General features: G+C 37.0%; 1 protein-coding gene across 1 annotated transcript in view; it reads right to left on the bottom strand.

Moving 5' to 3' along the window:
- Positions 1-18713, bottom strand: part of SLC10A7 (solute carrier family 10 member 7) — a 192801-nt gene that overhangs the window by 122914 nt on the left and 51174 nt on the right. Inside the window, exon 5 of the mRNA XM_006770141.2 lies at positions 3633-3671. Within this exon, the coding sequence (XP_006770204.1) occupies positions 3633-3671 (39 nt within the window). The remainder of the gene's footprint in view (positions 1-3632; positions 3672-18713) is intronic.

Here is an 18713-nt window from a genome sequence, read left to right as displayed (position 1 = left end):
TGTATATAATTTTGATAATACTATAGTTATTCAGGGTGGCTGACTATCAAATTCTATTAAAATCCCATGAAGGGAAATCTCAAAACACTTATTATGCTCCACAATTATTGTAAACCAAACAATTTAAATAAGAGGAGGAGATAATGACATTAACTTTTTAACTTAAAGCAATCCTCTGTGGCATGATTTTAAAATATTCTCTTGGTCTGAAATTTATGTAAATTAAATTCATCTATCATTGGTTATTACCAGCCTAGCTACATTTAAAAAAACAGTTTTCTGTAACAATTAGTTCTTTAAAACACTGTGTTTTAATTAGACCTGGGACATTATTAAACTAGCTATAAATATGTACAATATTTTATTTGGTATACCCAGATGTCTGAAAATCAACAAGAATGCCCTCGGAGTTTTTTCTTCAAAAATTCTTCTAATAAAAGCCTTTCATTCAAAGTTTTAATGTAATCTGAAGTAAGTACTCTTTTCAGATTCCATTATGTAAATACAAAAGAAATGGTCACTCATAACCAGACAGTAATAATTGGATCAGCGTATTTTAGCACTCATAGGAGTGAAGTCAGAGATAACCAATTTCTTCATTATATGAATGTCCATGGCCACACACAAAACCATGGCAGAGTTTGAATAAAACCTAGGTTAGTTATTTCTACCACATCACACAAGCATCTTACCCCATTTAATCCTCACCACAACTGCACAGTTTAGGTTCTATCATTACCCCATTTTACAGAGAGGGGAGGTTATATGGTTAGGCTGGTATTCAGTCAAGTAAGGATTAAAACTCAGACAAGTCTGACTCCAGAAACCATACTACCACCCATAATACTAAATTTTAAGAATAGGTAGATATGTTCTATTTATAAAGAAAACTCCAGATTCTAACATGTACCACCACCCTTTTAAGAATAACAAAATTATAACAAAACATGAAGGTTATAATTTGGAGTTCAAATAAGTCCTTTTCCAAGCCCAAGTCAAGCATCAACTTCTCTCCTGACAACTGCTGTATAGTGTTCAAAGTGCTGGCTGCCTTAGGAACAAAAATCCAAATGTTAGCTCTCAGCAAATTGCCACATATCCCAACCCCTCCAGTGGCTCGGTAGAATCATATGACTAAGTTCTGCAGTAAACTATTACTGCAAGTACGGTGCTGAAATTCTAGGAATGCTGTTTTTAAAAAGCAGTCGTAGCTTTTAGGAGAGCTCTGTCCCTTTCCCCAGGTATCATTCTGGCTGGAGCTTCAGCAGCTCTCTTGGATCCAGAGGCAGCCCTGGGTAGGAAGCTGCATGCTGTGGAGGGTGGAGGAGGAAAACAGGCGCTTGGGTTCACAAGGAGACCAGGAAGCCTGCTTGTCATACGTGGACAGCCTCCCTCCAGATGTCACCTAATAGAGAAATAAGCCTTTATCTCGTACAAGCTGCTGTTATTTTTTTGTTAAATAAGCTGAACCCAATTCGAATTGATTTAGTTCAGACTCATACATATTTCCAAGGTTTATTGTAACTATGATGGAAAAGGTGAAAAAATAAATTATTTCTTTTATAATATTTGAGCAAACACATCTCCAAACCATAATTTTCATTCTCAACCCCTTTCTGGTACCTTTCAACTTTGGGAAAGGAAAAGGAGGGAAACGAAGCAGGAAGAAAAATGGAAAAAAGCACACTCTGCCTCTCTGCCACTGCTCTGTGCGTCCTCTCCTCTCTTCTCCAGAGCGAGGTCCTACCATTCTTCGAGACCCAGCTCAGCGAAACTGTTTCCATCGGACCTTTGAATTCAGAGTGCATACTCCCTATGCCATCTGACAGCTATATAACATACAGCAACATCTTTTGCTTGACTTCTTAACTTTTACACTGTATTTCTTTGTCTATGTGTCATCTTCACAACAACCTGCATCATATTTCTTTGCACCCTTACAGCTACCAGAAAGCTACCTGTGTGGCAGCACCTCAATAAGTACTTTTGATTGATTAGTCACATTAAGTGAGATGGAAGACGAAGAGAGAAAAAAGAGCACAAGACTAAGGAGTGAGAATGTACAAACTCTTCGAAGTAAGAAAGCATAACAAAAACGCTGAAGATTCCCCAGGGCAAGTTTGCCTTCACTGACCGTACCAAAGAATTGGGCCTGCAGAACAAACACTGTGAACTGTTTGCTGCGCACAAGGCCAGTGCAAAACTTAACTTATACCTAACTGAGTTTGTTTTCCAAATAAGGGACAGCGTACTTTGCTTCAGTTACTCAGACAATTGCCTTAACCTCACTTTCTTAATTACCTTAGTCATCTGACAGAGTAAGAGATCCAGCTTAGGAAACCATGTTTCCATAGTGAATGTATATGATTCCAAACCATATAATGAAAATTGGCTTCTAGCAAGATCATCTTTAACATATTGTTCTGTCAATGTGAAAACATATAGAAAGTAATACTTGCACACATGCAATAATGACTTAAAATATTATTGCGTCTAAAATAAGTAGTTCGTGAGATCGTTTTCATTAAATAGACACTATTATCTCTCTTCTAAACCCCAATAATAATACAGCTTGGGGAAAAACATTACTACTTCTTTGAAAATAAGATATATTTTAAACTTATTTTGCAGAAGCTACATAAGTAAAAGCTTGGTAACACTGAAACATTAAAATCTGTATAGAAGTATATAGAATTAACACATTTAAACATATCACATGTTTAAAAGCTTTCTCTCCATTTAAATACATACGATAAGTCAAGAACATTTTATACAGAAGCAATTGATATTTTGCCTAGACTCATGAACCAGTTTATACCCCACTGATTCTAGTCTCAATTATTTGTACTACATATCTGCTAATAAGTTATGTACCTATAAAGAAAGTTTCTAATTTATTTCCATGAATTCAGCATAGTTTTAGGGAAGGTATAAGTAAAAATATTCAATTAACAGAAAATTCAGCTTCTTTCTCATTCTTTCATAACAAGTCTTTATTACATCATCTATTTAAAAATGATTAAAAATGATAAAATAGTATTGTCCTTATCATTATATTGGTTCTACTTATGAAAGCTGAACTATTTTTACATAGAATTTATAGTCTGCCTGTCAAAAAATACTGCATTTTCTTGCAAATTACTCATTAATTTCCCCATTTCAACTTTTTTCACATAGATTTCTCAGAAGAAACCAAGATAGTAGCTTCTTTGACAATGAAATGTACAAAATAAATGACATGTCAACAAGTAAATCAGCATTCCCTTTCTGACCAGCTGGGTCATGTTTCCTTTTCAAAATCCTCAGTCCCATGATACAAAATAATAATAATCTAAAAGACCTCATTAAATGATCAATATATTGACATAACCTCTATAAGGAGACACATAGTGTTTTAATTGATTCCATGAATCCATTAAATGGAATACTAAACCCAAGTCCCCAATTATATTGTAAGATAAATTTTTCTTTATTAACTAATTTTCTCCCGGTTACGAATAATGGAGTATAAAAAAATTAAAACACTTTTATATATAACTAAACAGTAAAAGAAGCCCAATTTCACTAAATCTTTCATACAAATAATATCACAACAAAAGTTTTAATAGACAAGTTAAACCATGTTTACTTACCAGAAAACTCCCAAAGGCTGAATTAAATATTGCTGCTGCCTATAGAAAAAATAAATGGGGGGAAAAACTCGCTGAAGGTGAATAGGAAAAGCAAAAGCAAAGGTTATCATTGTCCCATCCCCCACCATTCAAAATCTTAAAACATTGACCCTATAAAGCAAAGTTAGTCACTGCTTACAAAAATTGCCAGTGGCCTATAGTTTACTAAGATAGATGAGCTGCAGGTTAGGAATTCATAAATAATGGGTCCCAAAAGCAAGCAGAAAAGGCATGCATGAGATGCTCTGAACCTATATGACAGTACCAAAGAATTGTCACCAGTAGTAAATTGAAACCTTGTTGTTATTGATTTTACTACTAAAGTTAAAACAATCAGAGGGTGATTTATTCATAAGAAATTTCATATTACTGGGAAGTGAAAAACCAGAATTATATTAAGAAAACATTAACTACCTTCTATCAGGGAGCCTAAGTCCTCGGAGATACACCCAGCAGAGTGAGATCTGTGGCCTCCATACAACACACATTAAAATAATGAACAGTGTCTTAAGACCAGGGAAGTTATTGCGGTTCCATTAATTCTAAGGTAGAAATGAGCAAAAAAAATTCTATTGGGTGTTCAAAATTTAAAGAAGAAATATTTGACTTTGCTTACCTAATTATCCAGGGAATACACAGTAGATGTAACACAGCTCTTAACTTTAAATCAACCACTGTATTCCTTGAAGCTACACCTGAATCCTAAAAGCTTCTCCTATTATTCAAAAAGGATAGGAACTTGTATAACATCCAATTTGATGAAAGAAAGGATAAAGAAAGAAAATAAAAGGAAAAAGGAGGAGTAGAGAAACCTATTGACATTTCCTGAAGATCCAGAGCAGCATTATATTAATCATCATGGACACTTGCAGCAACTTCGTAGTAAGAAGACGATGCCAGTTTAGCAAGTTTGAACAAAGTCCAGAGCCAGGAGCTAGGAGCTGCAGCCGACATGCCTTCTGCTCCAGAGGAGGAGGCGATGAGAGTGCATGGGTAATGAGATCCTTGGCTCCACAGAGCTTAGCGTTCCTGTTGAAGTTCATAATTAATTCAAAGCTTTGATAATTTCATTAGATTTCTCCTTTGCTGGCCCCATCAATAAAAGATGGCACTGAACCACACCTCCTCTGTGGCATAAACATAGGCATAGGCACAGACCAGGGAACCCTCTGCTTCATGACAGGGACAACGGCATATGGTGTTCCATGTTGTGCAGGGAGCAGTGGAAGAAACAAAGATTCGGCTAAATAAAACAGTGCAGGGGGCAACGGTAAACTAGAGCAACATACATGTATCTTCCTGGAGTTCCGTTATGGGTGATTCAGGAAAAAGTTTGATGTGGGGGGTGGAAAAGAAGTAAAATAGTAGAAAGAAATGAGCTGTGGTGAGATCAACAAGGAACTCTACCTTCCTTTCTACAAAAATGCACTTCCCCCACAAACAATGTTTATTTCCAGGTACCATGTTGGGCTTAAAATGGATTGATCTCTATTTTTAGTAAAGAATGAGGCCTTCCCCTTTGAGCTCCTCCCTTCCAAACTTGCTCCTTTCCAGTGCCTTTCCCCAACCTTAAACTAGCTAGCTGACGGTTTTGCCTAGCATTAAAAACGAACAAACAAAACACAACATGGATGGTTAGAAGTACCAAGGCTCGGAAGTCAAGTAAAATAAATGTCAATTGCTATTCAAATCGCCATACTCACACTCCACCCAGTTCTCTTTTTAAACCCAAACACAAGAAATGTATTTCATATGACTGGCTGTCTCCCTGCATTTTATAAAATGATGGTGATGACAGTGACGAGATATCTTAGCTACTCAAAGATGCTGCAGGCTCACTTATTCCTAGTTGCTTTTCTGACAGAAGCAATGGATTTGAACTCACTCACCTACACTACCACTCGGTCCTCCCAGGCAGTGAGCTCAAGCAGTCACTGGTGAAAAGCTTTGGGTACTCTGAAGAATCATGTAAAATCAAACACTAACCCAAGAATGTAGAGCTCAATATTAATAAATAATTAAGTTAATAGTTGGCTCAATCATGCATTTGTAGTATATAAAGGAATTACGTTTTCCAGGATTCTGAAGAGTGATAAATATTCAGAGTATTTAATTGATGTATAAGGGACATGTGTATCTTTTGACTTAGTGAGGAATGCCCAGCTGTTTAGTATCATATACAAGGCTCTCCATAAACAGGTTTCCATCTGGAGAGAGATCTCATTTCCTGCCTCAAATTTTGTATCCTTACAACACTAAACTACTTGTGATTCCCCGAACTCATCATGTGTCTTCTTACCTCTTTCTTCCCTGGCCTGAGTGTCTTTCTCCTTTCTCTACTACTGATCTCAGCAACTCAGCTTGGCCATTGTCCTTCAAGAAGATTGCAATCATCTCCTCCAGTACACACATGTCCCATGCCTGCTGCCACAGCATCCTGAGCATAGCTCTGTCATGGCACCAGCCACACAATGAAATGACCTACCTCCCTGCCTTCCTGCCCCACTACAGACTGAAGTCTTCTAAGGAAGAAACCTGCTGAAGCTCATCTTAAGCTCCTACATGTTTGCTATGGATTGCTGAAATAAGTAGAATTCCCAGAAACATTCCAAGTCTACCTCTTGTACCAAGTTACTCCATGTGTCTGGCAGAATCCAAGGACTGGAAGACACAAGACTGAATCTGACCAGGCTACAACCAAGCAACAGCAATGACAGACTTCAGTCTCCCACCCAACATAAGCATCTCTTTGACATCCTATTTTGCTTCCTGTTACTTTCCTATTATGATAGAGTTACATAAATATGCGTAACATAAATAATGTTTTAAAATCTACCACTGCTATAAAACAATATAGTTAGTTAAAAAAATCTACATTACCAGGGAATATTCTGCAGCTAAGAGGATGATTTGCCTAATCCAGTGATGGCGAACCTATGACACATGTGTCAGAAGTGACATGCGAACTCATTTTTTTGGTTGACTTTTTTTTGTTAAATGGCATTTAAATATATAAAATAAATATCAAAAATATGTCTTTTTTTTACTATGGTTGCAAATATCAAAAAATTTCTATATGTGACAAGGCACCACAGTTAAGTTAGGGTTTTCAAAATGCTGACACGCCGAGCTCAAAGGTTCGCCATCACTGGCCTATACTGATATGAGAGCACAGTGATATTTAAAGTGGAAAAATAAGTTTCAAAACAGTGTGTGTAATTTCTTCAATATGGTTTTGTCCACACCACAAAGCAATTCTCAGATATCAGCTAGGTGTGCTACAAGTCAACGTCATGTGCTACTTATCTACCTGAAACTAGTGTCAGCTCCCCCAGGTTAAGGGCTCAGTCCCATAAGAGTGCCCCCATTTTGGATGTCAATCACAAGTCTAAGTTGTCACCTGTGCTTCTGGCCAACTGGCTATAAATCAAAGGTTCCCACAACCTCTTCTTGAGTTTGATTAATTTGCCAGAGCAGCTCACGGAACTCAGGAAACCAGCTTCCTCACTATATTACTGCTTTATGTAACTCACGAGAAGCCAGATGGGAGAGAGGCACAGGGCAAGGCATGGGGAAGGGCACAGAGCACTCATGTCCTCTCTGAGTGCACCACACTCAGCACCTGCAAGTGTTCATCAACCTGGAAGCTCTTGGAACCCTTCCCTCTGGGGTTTCATTACATAGACCTGGCTGATGAAGTCATCGGCCATTGGTGACTGAACCCAATCTCTAGCCCTTTTCTACTCCCCAGAGTTCTGGGAGTCAAAGGAAAAGTTCCAAACCTCTAATCACAGGTTAGTTACCCTTGCAAACAGTCCTATCCTTAGGTTAGCTAGGGGCTTCCCCAAAATCACCCAATTAACAACAATAAACACCATTGCCTGCTGTCTTCCCTTAGGAAATTCCAAGGGTTTTAGGAGCTCTGTGCCAGGAACTGGGATGAAGACCAGATATGTATTTCTGATTATAAATCACGACATCATATTCCTATTGTGTAAACATTTACACACACACACATACATATACACAGGTGTGTGTAAGAAAACATCATTTTTCTAAAAGGGATAAAAAAAAAAAAAACCCTCCAAGCCCTAACCGGTTGGGCTCAGTGGATAGAGCATCAGCCTGCAGACTGAAGGGTCCCAGGTTCGATTTCAGTCAAGGCATGTACCTTGGTTGCGGACACATCCCTAGTAGGGGGTGTGCAGGAGGCAGCTGATCGATGTTTCTCTTTCATCGATGTTTCTAACTCTCTATCCCTCTCCCTTCCTCTCTGCAAAAAATCAATACAATATATTTTTTTTAAAAACCCTCTTAACTATGGTTACATTTCTTGAAAGGGATTGAGCAAAGGTCCTTTTTATTTTTCATTTTGTTTTGTGTCCTGTTGGGCTTTTGTTTCTAACATGTTATTTTTCTATATGTCACAAGGGTTATCTGGCCAGGGAGATGTTCAGCCATTTATTGTTTGCATTTTGAATTTCTTTGTGTTAAAATGTAATAAATATTTCATTTTAAAATGAAACTAAGATTGCAATCCCTACTCTGTACATTAGAGGTATCTCCTGCTGGCTGCCTGACAAGCTGGGGTTGCCCAGCCCCTGCACCTCACTGCCCTGGGGATGAGAGGCCACAGGAGGAGCTGAGGGCTGCTTCCCGGAGTGTCTCTAGTGCGTGAATATTTGGTTTTGAAAATAAACCAAAAATCCACTATTATTTCTGTATTATAACAAACATGGCTGTTATAATACAAACCTATGAACTGAGATGGAACATGAGCCACCAAAGACAATTCTATCTGAATGTAGAACTCTTCAGGTTATATGAGCAGACTCCCTTAGAATATGAGTTTCCTCTCCTCTGCCTACTAAAAGCTGCACACCTGTGACAGTTCACTGATTTTTCAATGTAGCATTTCATTGATCTCTTTTTGCTAGAAACAATTTAATTACCCATTCCCCAAGTAGAATACTCCATTCTACAAGAATGTTCCATTACAGCAAGAATGTTGTCTAATTTGTACAAGATTGTATCCTCGGTGCCTAGAAGAGTAGCTGGCTCATAGAAAACCCTCAATACACATTACTGAATAAATGATTGGGTGAGTGTATGAATGAATACTTCTTGTGCTAACTGAATGCCCTGCACAGTAATGTTTTCATTACTGAACTCATGAAACCTACCTGCAAAGTGTATTCCTTGGTGTAATCACATCTGATGGGTATTAGATCAATGCTAACTGGGAAAAAAAGTTCATATTGAGGTGGTTTTTAAATACTGTGTAGATTGGCTTCCTTTATATTACATATGTTTAGATAACATATTGCTTTTAGTATCAGCCCAATTTTACCCAATATATGGTATTTTACTAATGTTTCATTATATATTGTACAGCTTGTCTTTATTAAATTATTTTGGAAAATTGAGCAAGTTGAATAATGAATTCATTTCTTCATACCCTACTTGGAATTATTTAAACTAAAAAAGGTAAACTTAAAAAAGAAACCTGAAAACAATGGCGACAGAGAGTCTTCTGGCTCATGAAAGCAAGCTTTCCCATTGCTGGCTGCTTTTAAATGTTGTGAAGTTCTACCTTACAGTAAGCCCCAACCTTCCCCTTCCGTACTGCCACGCACTGACCATGCGCCATGCTGTGCAATTCTGTAAATATCTAATCCCCTTTTCATTTTTTATGTTTTAAATTTATCTTTATTGTTAAGAGTATTACAGATGACTCCCCTTTTCCCCCCATTGACCCCCTGCACACCACACCACCTCCCCGCATGACCGCACTTCAAATATATGAACACCGCTAGGTCCTACCCACGTCTTCTCAGTCTTCTAACACTGTATCTAAAACTCAGAATGCTGGTCCAACACCCCTCTTTATCCTTCTCTCATCAGTGCACTAAATAAAAACCAAACAAACATGAAATCCATTGTTTATACTACACGTGAATAACCTACTGCAAGTTAATGTATGAAACTTCTAGTGTTCACTCTTGCATACTCTGCTTCCCCAGTCAATGTATAATGTTCACCAAAATGTTAAAAGGGGACATTTATGGTTCTTTCAGAATTTCTAATAATGCTTGCTCCAAGCTGAGAATGTGTGGTAAGTATCTATTCTAAAGTAAGATATATATCCATGTAGTACTTATAAAAAGACATCAAAACTAGGCCAGGGACCGTTTCGCATGCAGGCTATATGGTAACAACCTAGAAATTGTAGAGAAGAGTAATAAAAGGTGTAACTTAAGCCTGTGCTCACCCTTGATGCAGCCTGTGTTCCTTTCTTGACTTTGTAAGTAGAGTCCCTAGTTGCTCTTCCTGAGTGGAATGCCCTTTCTGTTCTGCTCCGCCTGCTGCAGGTCTCATTTCTAGATCTCACTCTTTGCAGGATGAACCTGTGCTTATTGCTCCGTGGGCTGATCAGCATTCCCTGGAGAGTGCAGCAGCTACTCACCTGCTTTCCCTCCTTGGTTTTGACTAACTTCTCTATGTCTGGTACCTTCCTCTGGTTCACTTACACATCCTTCTTCCCCAACCCCCCCAGTCCTAGGGAATACAGCACCACGATGCTCCCAGCACTCTCAGGGGGCGCTCTCCTCCTGTGGCAGCCCAACCAGTACTTTTTTCCTTCAGTAAACACCCAGCATGGGACAGCAATGCCATCCTTGCTTTCCGGCAATGTCTCCTGTCCCCACTGTTGGCTCTTTTAAATATATTTTCCCTATCCAAGTGATTCAAGAACCCCAAACGCGTGATTAATTCAAAGTACAGGGAAGACCAGTGGAACTCCTGAGGCCAGAAAAGAAGCAAACGCGAACCAACTCTGAGGTCACTTCCATGATCCAGACCAAAGTGGGTTCCCAGATAAAATAGCCCCACCACAGGAGTTTACAATCAAACATCACACACAATGTTAGAAAGCTGTCTAGGACAACAGCAGCACTCTAACGCAGTTAGGAAAGGAGGAGAAACTGAGTTTCCACAACATACTAAAGAAGAAAATACTAGATAAACTGAAGACCTAGATTTGAAAGGTAAAACTTGAAGAAGAAATTATGAGAAATGATCTTTATGCCTTTGGAAAAGGAAACAATTTTTTAAAAGTAAGACACAAAAAATTCACATGTGAAAGGAAAAGCTAGGATTGTCATGCAACGAAGTTCTGGCCAATGAGATATAAATTGATATAGGCTTGCCAGGCATGGGGCTGGGGTGGGGTGGGTAGGGAGGTTGGGTTCTGGCCCTGCCTTTCTTCCCTTCTTCCTCCCTAGAGCCCTGAAAGCTATCTTGCACCAGAAGAGAAAGACCAAGAGAAATGCAGAGACAGCCTCTCTAACATCATGGAGCCTCAGAACAAATGCCAGTGCCCCTACCCACAGCCATCTTGGTAAAGGAGACAAGTCCCTGCCTGTGGAAGCGACTTTCAGTCTCATCTTCTATTCTTTGAAGCCTAACTGATACAATCTTGTTCCTAAACGAGGGAGAAAATAATAAAGGACTAATCAGGCCCTATCTCTTGTTCCCATTGCCGATGGCATAACACGAAAGATATGGAAAAGAAAACTGACTATTGGTGATAACTTGGAGATCAAAGCTGCATTGTCTTACCCCAGAAAAGTTCCTCAATATGTGAATTTTTATCACTTCAGCCTCTGATTCACTAGAACTGACCTAATATTTATTTCCTTTCTAAGCATAGGTTCAGTTCCAAAAAGAAAAGACTATAAAGACATCAAAGATTAAATTCTAATCCTTGGGTTTCCATTAAATATGGAAACATAATATTGTCTTTTTACTTGTCAGACATTTTGCAAAGTGTCATAGAAAAGCAAAATATTTTTAAAGAATTAGGGAAACGTTTATTCTGTTTGCTTTAAAAGGCAATTATAATGGATTTCTGATAAGTATCTTCATTGCTAGGACATTTTAAGATTCACTATTTAATTACCACTATTTTCACTGTATAACTCTCATAACAAGTAAAATTTGAGTTATACATTTCTCTATTACACTTAAGTACGACTGAACCACTATACAGAAGTAAATATATAGAACACCAATTAAAATGCAAGTTTATATACCATGCTCAGCATTAAAGGGGCACTCTTCATTTGATTCTATTATTTTGTTACCGAGTTTTTAAAGCAGCAATGGCTACAAAGTAGAATATTGTTCTGAAATGAGTGTTGAATATTTCTTCTCAACAAATAAATCTAAACGAGGACTATAATACTGCTACAAGGCATTCACCAATTTAAAGAAAGATTACTTTTAGAACATGTACCATTAAAAGTCACCATTTTAATGACCACTTCAACTCCTTGTTCATACATATGCAAGTTAAGAGTAAATGGCATCCAGCTGCTTTTCTGAGAGTAAGCTACACTTCCTCCCTCTTTCTGAAGGTCCATTTCTTGATACCAATGGAAAAAAATTATTTAATATCCTTAATCTTGAAGTGAACTGGGGGTGGCTATTCTTGTTTATAACTATTCATCTAAATTCAGGCAAGGAAAAAATATATTCAAGTTACTGTTTCTGGGCACTAAATTGAATCAGGTGTCTTCTCCTCTTAAGAAAATTAAGTTGCTTTTGTGCAAGAGTGTTTTAATGAGAACAGAGCCTGCCGACAGTGATAAATGGGAATGACACCAGAGAGAGCATGTAAGCAGGACAATATGTGCATGTAACAGTCTTACAGCCTATTTTTCACTGACTATTCTGAATGACTCCGCTGTTTCTTAAGGGGCCTATTAATCTCAAATTTAGTTATTACACAACGTTTATTTGAACATATATTCTGCAGATGATGACAGTTAATAAAGGAAATCTTTCACAAGCTGTATTTTTACATATTGTTCCAACTACAGCTCCCAGTAATTTGATGGTATTGATGGAATAACCTATATTGTGCTGAGGCTTTTTTTTTAAAGGCACATATATTCAGATTCCTTTCTAAGCACATGGGGACTCTTAAATAACTGTTAAAATGCATACAAAAAAATCCTACTATGACACAGTAAAAGTAATAGGACATCTTAACTGTTCAACAAAGATTGTTTAATGTGGAAACTGACCCTTCTAAGACAAACCAGATATCTTTTAACATTTTTTAAAGCTTTGGTGCATAATGCACAATGCTTCTTGCATACCAATCTACTGCTCACAATATGCATGGAGCAGGGGAGGGAAGCCAAAATCAATTTTCTTGAGGTGCAAAAAGAATCAAGTAACACAGCGGCTTTGATTTTCTCCATGGTGTGTTTTTTTCTTCTTCTTCTTTTTTTTATAAAACCCCATGTACTTAAAATAGCGGTGATCCTGTATTTCTTATTCTGGTAGCATACTTAAAGGCTTACCAGAATTATTTTCACACTTTCCTAAAAAACGTATTTATCAACTCAAATAACTTCATCAATTCAGATTGAGGCTCTCGTTCCAGGAGAAATCTGTTATGTTAAATATAACTGGTTCATAATAAGAAAACCTATTAGCAGAAAATACTTATAGTAGTATTTTTAAATCTCCCTCATAACTGAGATGAATACAGACCTACACACTTTCAATTTCATTCCTGTGAAATCTCAGTCTTCAAAGGTATTCAATTTCAATGAAATCAGAATTTTCAAGCGGGGAAGGCCCTTAGATACTATGACAAGCCCGTTATACATGAAGAAACAGAACTCTAGGGGGATGAAGGATTTTTCCCAAGGTCATATTGGCTAGTGGTAAAGCAAGAAGAACTCATCTCCAGACATTCCCTATACCCTCTCTATTTTACCCACATTGCCTATTTTACATCTTATTTTTAACAGATATTTGTATATATATGATACAAAAATGTCATATACCAAAACACTAACTGTGATTATGTTGGGGTAATGAGATTATGGATATTTTTTCCTGTGTGCTTTTTCCTTATTTTCAAGGTTTTGTACCAATTATGTGTTTATTAGTAAAAAAGCATACAATAAATGTTTTATGTTAAGTACTCCTAACATTTTAAAGGTTCTCTCTTTAATCTTTAGGGAAACCTTGAACAATGCTGTGCACATATTAGGTGCTCAATCCATGTCTGACTAAAAATTGAGTGAATTTGAGGGTAATGCCAAAAAGAATCCACCTAAATAGTCTTACTTGTTATATTAACACTGAATACTCAGAGGAACAAACTGTGAGTGTAGATGTAACTCAGAATAACAATTATTAAATTAAAAATACATACTATTTATTTATAGCATATTAAACACTTAAATATCTATGATGTAGCTGAATGAAACCTACTTAAAATATTATATACTACTTGAAATCTTGAAATGCCAATTTTTCAATTATTTCTGAAGTTTCATTGGTTTCAATCTTTTGGGTTTCCAATTTCCTGTCAAAGAGGAATAAAATAAATATTCCTTTAATTATTAATTAATTCAACAGAGATTTATTAAACACTTTATAAGGCTAAGCACTAAGAATACAAAAATAAATGCCCATAGACTACTGCTCACAGTGTAGAGCTAGGAGACAGGCTATAATGGCTATAATACAAAATCAATAAGATCAAAGTGTTATGGCTGCACAGAAATCAACTACTAAAATTTCCTTTAAAATGGCCTTTTTCAATACCTCCTAGAGATATACAAGGAGCACTTCTCTGATCAATTAATGGACGCTCTATTTAATGCCAACACATGAACTAAGCTCTCAGCACACCAACCGAAAAATTGCCCAAGAATTCCCCTAACACTTTGTTTAGAAGCACATCCACAAAACCTAAGTGACAACCTATGTCAAACCATCTAATGTTTCTTGCAAATTTTAGACCCCAGCTACCTACCTCTGTTATTTCTGCTCTTTTCCATCCATTAGGACTGGGAATCTCAGAGCTTCTTAAGAGGGCAATGGATCAATCCCTCAGCAATAACTCTTTCATCCGCTTTTCATTAGCAATAAAATAGCTTTCCCACCATCTTCTGGGAAATAACTTAGCACAGATCCTGCAGAATTTTACCACAGAACTGCAGTGGACTTCTGCACATCATCTAACCCAGGCACTTTTCATATAACAGGGCTACATTGAAATCATGAATAAACAGAACCAACCTATCCTATTCTTCATGATTTCAGGACTAGGGACTACAAATCTCTCTTAGAATTCCACATTTAAAGTTTATATTTTAAATCACATTTTCACTAGCAAGTCCTTTCCTTTTCATTGAGATCATTGATATGAGTGAAATATGGATCGGCTGCCTCCTGCACGACCCCGACTGGGGATTGAGCCTTCCACCCGGGCAGGTACCCTGACTGGGAATTTAACTGGCAACCTTTCGGTAGACGGACGGTGCCCACCCAACAAAGCCACACTGGCCGAGGCTGTTCTATATTTTTATTGTGGCGGTGTTTAATACTCTTTATGTATTTTCCAGAACTAATCAAACTACTTTTAAAGGGTGAATTTTACTTTCTGCAAATAATACATCCATAAACCTGACTTTTTAAAATCATAAAATTGTAAAAGTAAACAAATAGTAGAAAAATGTGACATTATGATTTAGCTTTTTTCATATTTACTTGGTTTTGATGTTTACACAGAAATGTCAATAAGTAAATATTAATGTCTTTAATAAAAACAAAGAATAACTATAGTTACTATTACTACTTACTACCTATGAAAGCTTAAGATTCAGAGCTCTGTTTATAATTTGTAAAAATGTCTTAGTTACATATTGTGGATACTTAAGACTCTACGGCCTTATGGGACATTAAAAAAATACAACCTCCTTTTATACTTTTTAAAAGATGATAAAGATTTCATGTCAAATAAACTATTTTAATTTAAAATCTTCACAGATGCACCTGTGAAATACTAGAAAAATACTGATGAAGTCAGAAGACCTGATTTCAAAACAACTTCGTCACATACTCAGCTGTGAAAACTCTTTAAATCTCAGTTTCTTCATTTTACTCAATGGGAATAACTGCATCCACTTCATAAATTTTTTTTAGGATTAAATGAGATGGAAAATATAAAAATCCCTGGGTATCCTACAAAGATATAAAGTACCATATTAAGTAAGACCCAGCAAGCCTTCATTATACAGTCAACCCTTGAACAACATGGGTTTGAACTATGTGGGTCAATTTATAGTGGATTATTTTTCAATAAATACTGTAAATGTATTTTCTCTTATGATTTTCTTAATAACATCGTTTCTCCAGCTTTATTGTAAGAATACAGTATCTAATACATATAACATACAAAATATGTGTTAATAGACTGTTTCTGTTAAGGCTTGCAGTCAACAATAGGCTATCAGTAGTTAAGTTTCTGGGGAGTCAAAAGATATAAGTAGATTTTTTACTGCATGGGGGAGGGGGGTGTTGAAGGGGGAAGGGTACTGCCCCTAGCACTCACATTGTTCAAGGGTCAACTATACAACTATTCATCTTCCAAGTCCCTGAAGAACTTAGGCTGTACATGGAAACAAGGGATGTCATCACAGGAGAAGGTTCACTAATGAACTGATCATTTCTAAAATGATTCCCAGGAAAGCATTTTCCCTTCCCGCACTCAGACCCAAACTATTTCACAATAATATCTACCTCTGTACTTCACTTTTGGTTGGTTTACTCTCACAGATGGTACAGTTAGGCACCTGATAATACCTTGCAAACAAAATGCAAATAAGTTGCTAAATATAACGTAAGTCCTACAGAAGATGCAGGATTTCACTGAGTCAATGAAATCAGAGCAAAGACAATGACAAGTAAGAAAAAAATAACTGACAATATAAGTGCTTGAAAGGAAATTAATCTGAATATGTGTGTGTATGTGTATTTTTTTAAAATTCTTTATTGTTTAAAGTATTACATGCGTCTCCTTTTTCCCCCATTGACCTCTGGATATTTTTCCATTGATTTTTAGAGAGAATAATAGAGAGAGGGGAATACAGAAAGAAATATTGATGTGAGAGAAACACATGGATTGGTTGCCTCCTGCACACGCCCTGACCAGGTCCCAGGCAGGGAGGAGCCTGCAACCCAAGTACATGCCCTGACCAGAATCAAACCCAGGCCCCTTCAGTCCACAGCCGACACTCTACCCACTGAGCCAAACCTGGTAGTGCCAGAATATATATTTAAATGAGAATACCTGTAAAAATTGAAGATGCCTAAATTCTTTTTGCAAATTTGTATATTTATGATTGTTTTGTAAAAATAAATAGGAGGGAGAATTGTGACATCATCCCATCATACAATTTTCTTAGGAACACTACGGTGATTCCCCACCCTCCAAAATAATAATTTATTCTTCATTCACACCAAGAATTAGTAAATAGTTATAATATAACTGGAATTTTATGGACTGAATTACAAAACAAGCTTATTTTCATAATTTCATTTCATTTTTTAAAATAAAAATTAAACATATTTTTCAGTAATTACTACTACATAGCAATTTTCCTCTTAAAGTTAATTGGCATTAAGTGAGATTTCTACTGGATTATTTACTATTAAGCAATGTGGCTTTTCTTTTTTTTTTATTTTAGTTACTCAAATTTTTATAGGGGGCCAAATAGAGCAATTCTTTTTATTTCTTATAAAAGCTTAGCTGAGGTTAAAAAAAAAAAGTTTCACTGTATTACACTCAGATGAATATAATTTAAATTTTCTACAAATAATAGAGTAACACAGGAAGAAATATGAGAGAGCGTCTCCCCAGCTTCCTTGTCTTACAAATAACAACTGGAAGCAGCTCAGTGTGGGAAGTGACTTGCTCACAATCACACAGTTTCTGGCAGCAGCCGAGTCAGGATGATAAGGAAGAGCTCCCAGTCTTCCTTCTCTAGGCCATTAATCTTTATTGGACTCTAATAGACTACGTGGATAAGATATATGTGAATATCAAAAATACACGGAACGGAAATTGTACAGACACACTAAAACGTAAAACACTAGTCAGCAAGCAGTGAAGCACTAAATCGACTTCAAATTTTTATTAAGGTTATCCTTCTGTTAGTGATTGAAGGTATATTAGCTTAGAGGCCCATGCAATAGCTATAACACCACAACTAATGGACTGCCAAGAGATGATTTAATAAAGAGGCCCAGCTGAACAACGGTGTGTAAGTAACTCTGACAACCTGAGGCTTTCTTCTGGTCAAACGTTTTATATCTATAAGTGACTTTCTCTAAAGAAATTACCCGAGAAGAGACTCTCAAAGGTTTCACTGTAATAACAATAGTCCAAACAGTCTGAAGTTCAGATTCTCCGAGATCTTAAGATGTGACTTAAAACACACACACACACACACACACACATATACACACACGCACATACACGCACATACACACATACACACGCAAGCACGCATGCACGCACAAACACACACACACACACACACACAAACTGAAAGGTCTTGTCCCCAGAGTCTTCTCCAGGCACCATTTGTAACATGGTTAGAGACCAAGTTAAACAATGCATTCAGCAACCACAATGAATATTTCTTTGGGTTGAAGTAAAATAAAGAAATAAAGTAACTTTTTAAATGTTCCCCTCTAGAATTTACTCACATAGGAGCAACAAAAATTAGGGGTGGGAAATGTAATTAAAATGTTAAAATTCACATTTCTATAAAATAGTATGTGACTTCCTCATCTTTACAACAGGGACCAACCTGCATTGAGAACATAAAAGTAGTGTGGGGAGGAAACTATCAAATGAGCGAAGATTTTAAAATATCATAATAATGAATATGATTGATAAGAGTTCTGGGAAAAGGTCCTTGCACACCCTTTATAACCTTGCTGGAAGTGTCACAGTAAGCAGCAAAACTTTAAAAATATCATACATACCCCTTGGCCCACCAATTTCACTTTTAAAACGTCTATTTAGCCGAAACCGGTTTGGCTCAGTGGATAGAGCATCGGCCTGCGGACTGAAAGGTCCCAGGTTCGATTCCGGTCAAGGGCATGTACCTGGGTTGCAGGCACATCCCCAGTAGGAGATGTGCAGGAGGCAGCTGATAGATG

This window comes from Myotis davidii, unplaced genomic scaffold, assembly GCF_000327345.1.
Source record: "Myotis davidii unplaced genomic scaffold, ASM32734v1 scaffold323, whole genome shotgun sequence".
Taxonomy (NCBI): Eukaryota; Metazoa; Chordata; class Mammalia; order Chiroptera; family Vespertilionidae; genus Myotis; species Myotis davidii.
Note: the sequence above shows the minus strand (reverse complement) of the source record. Positions and strands in the feature narration are given on the sequence as shown.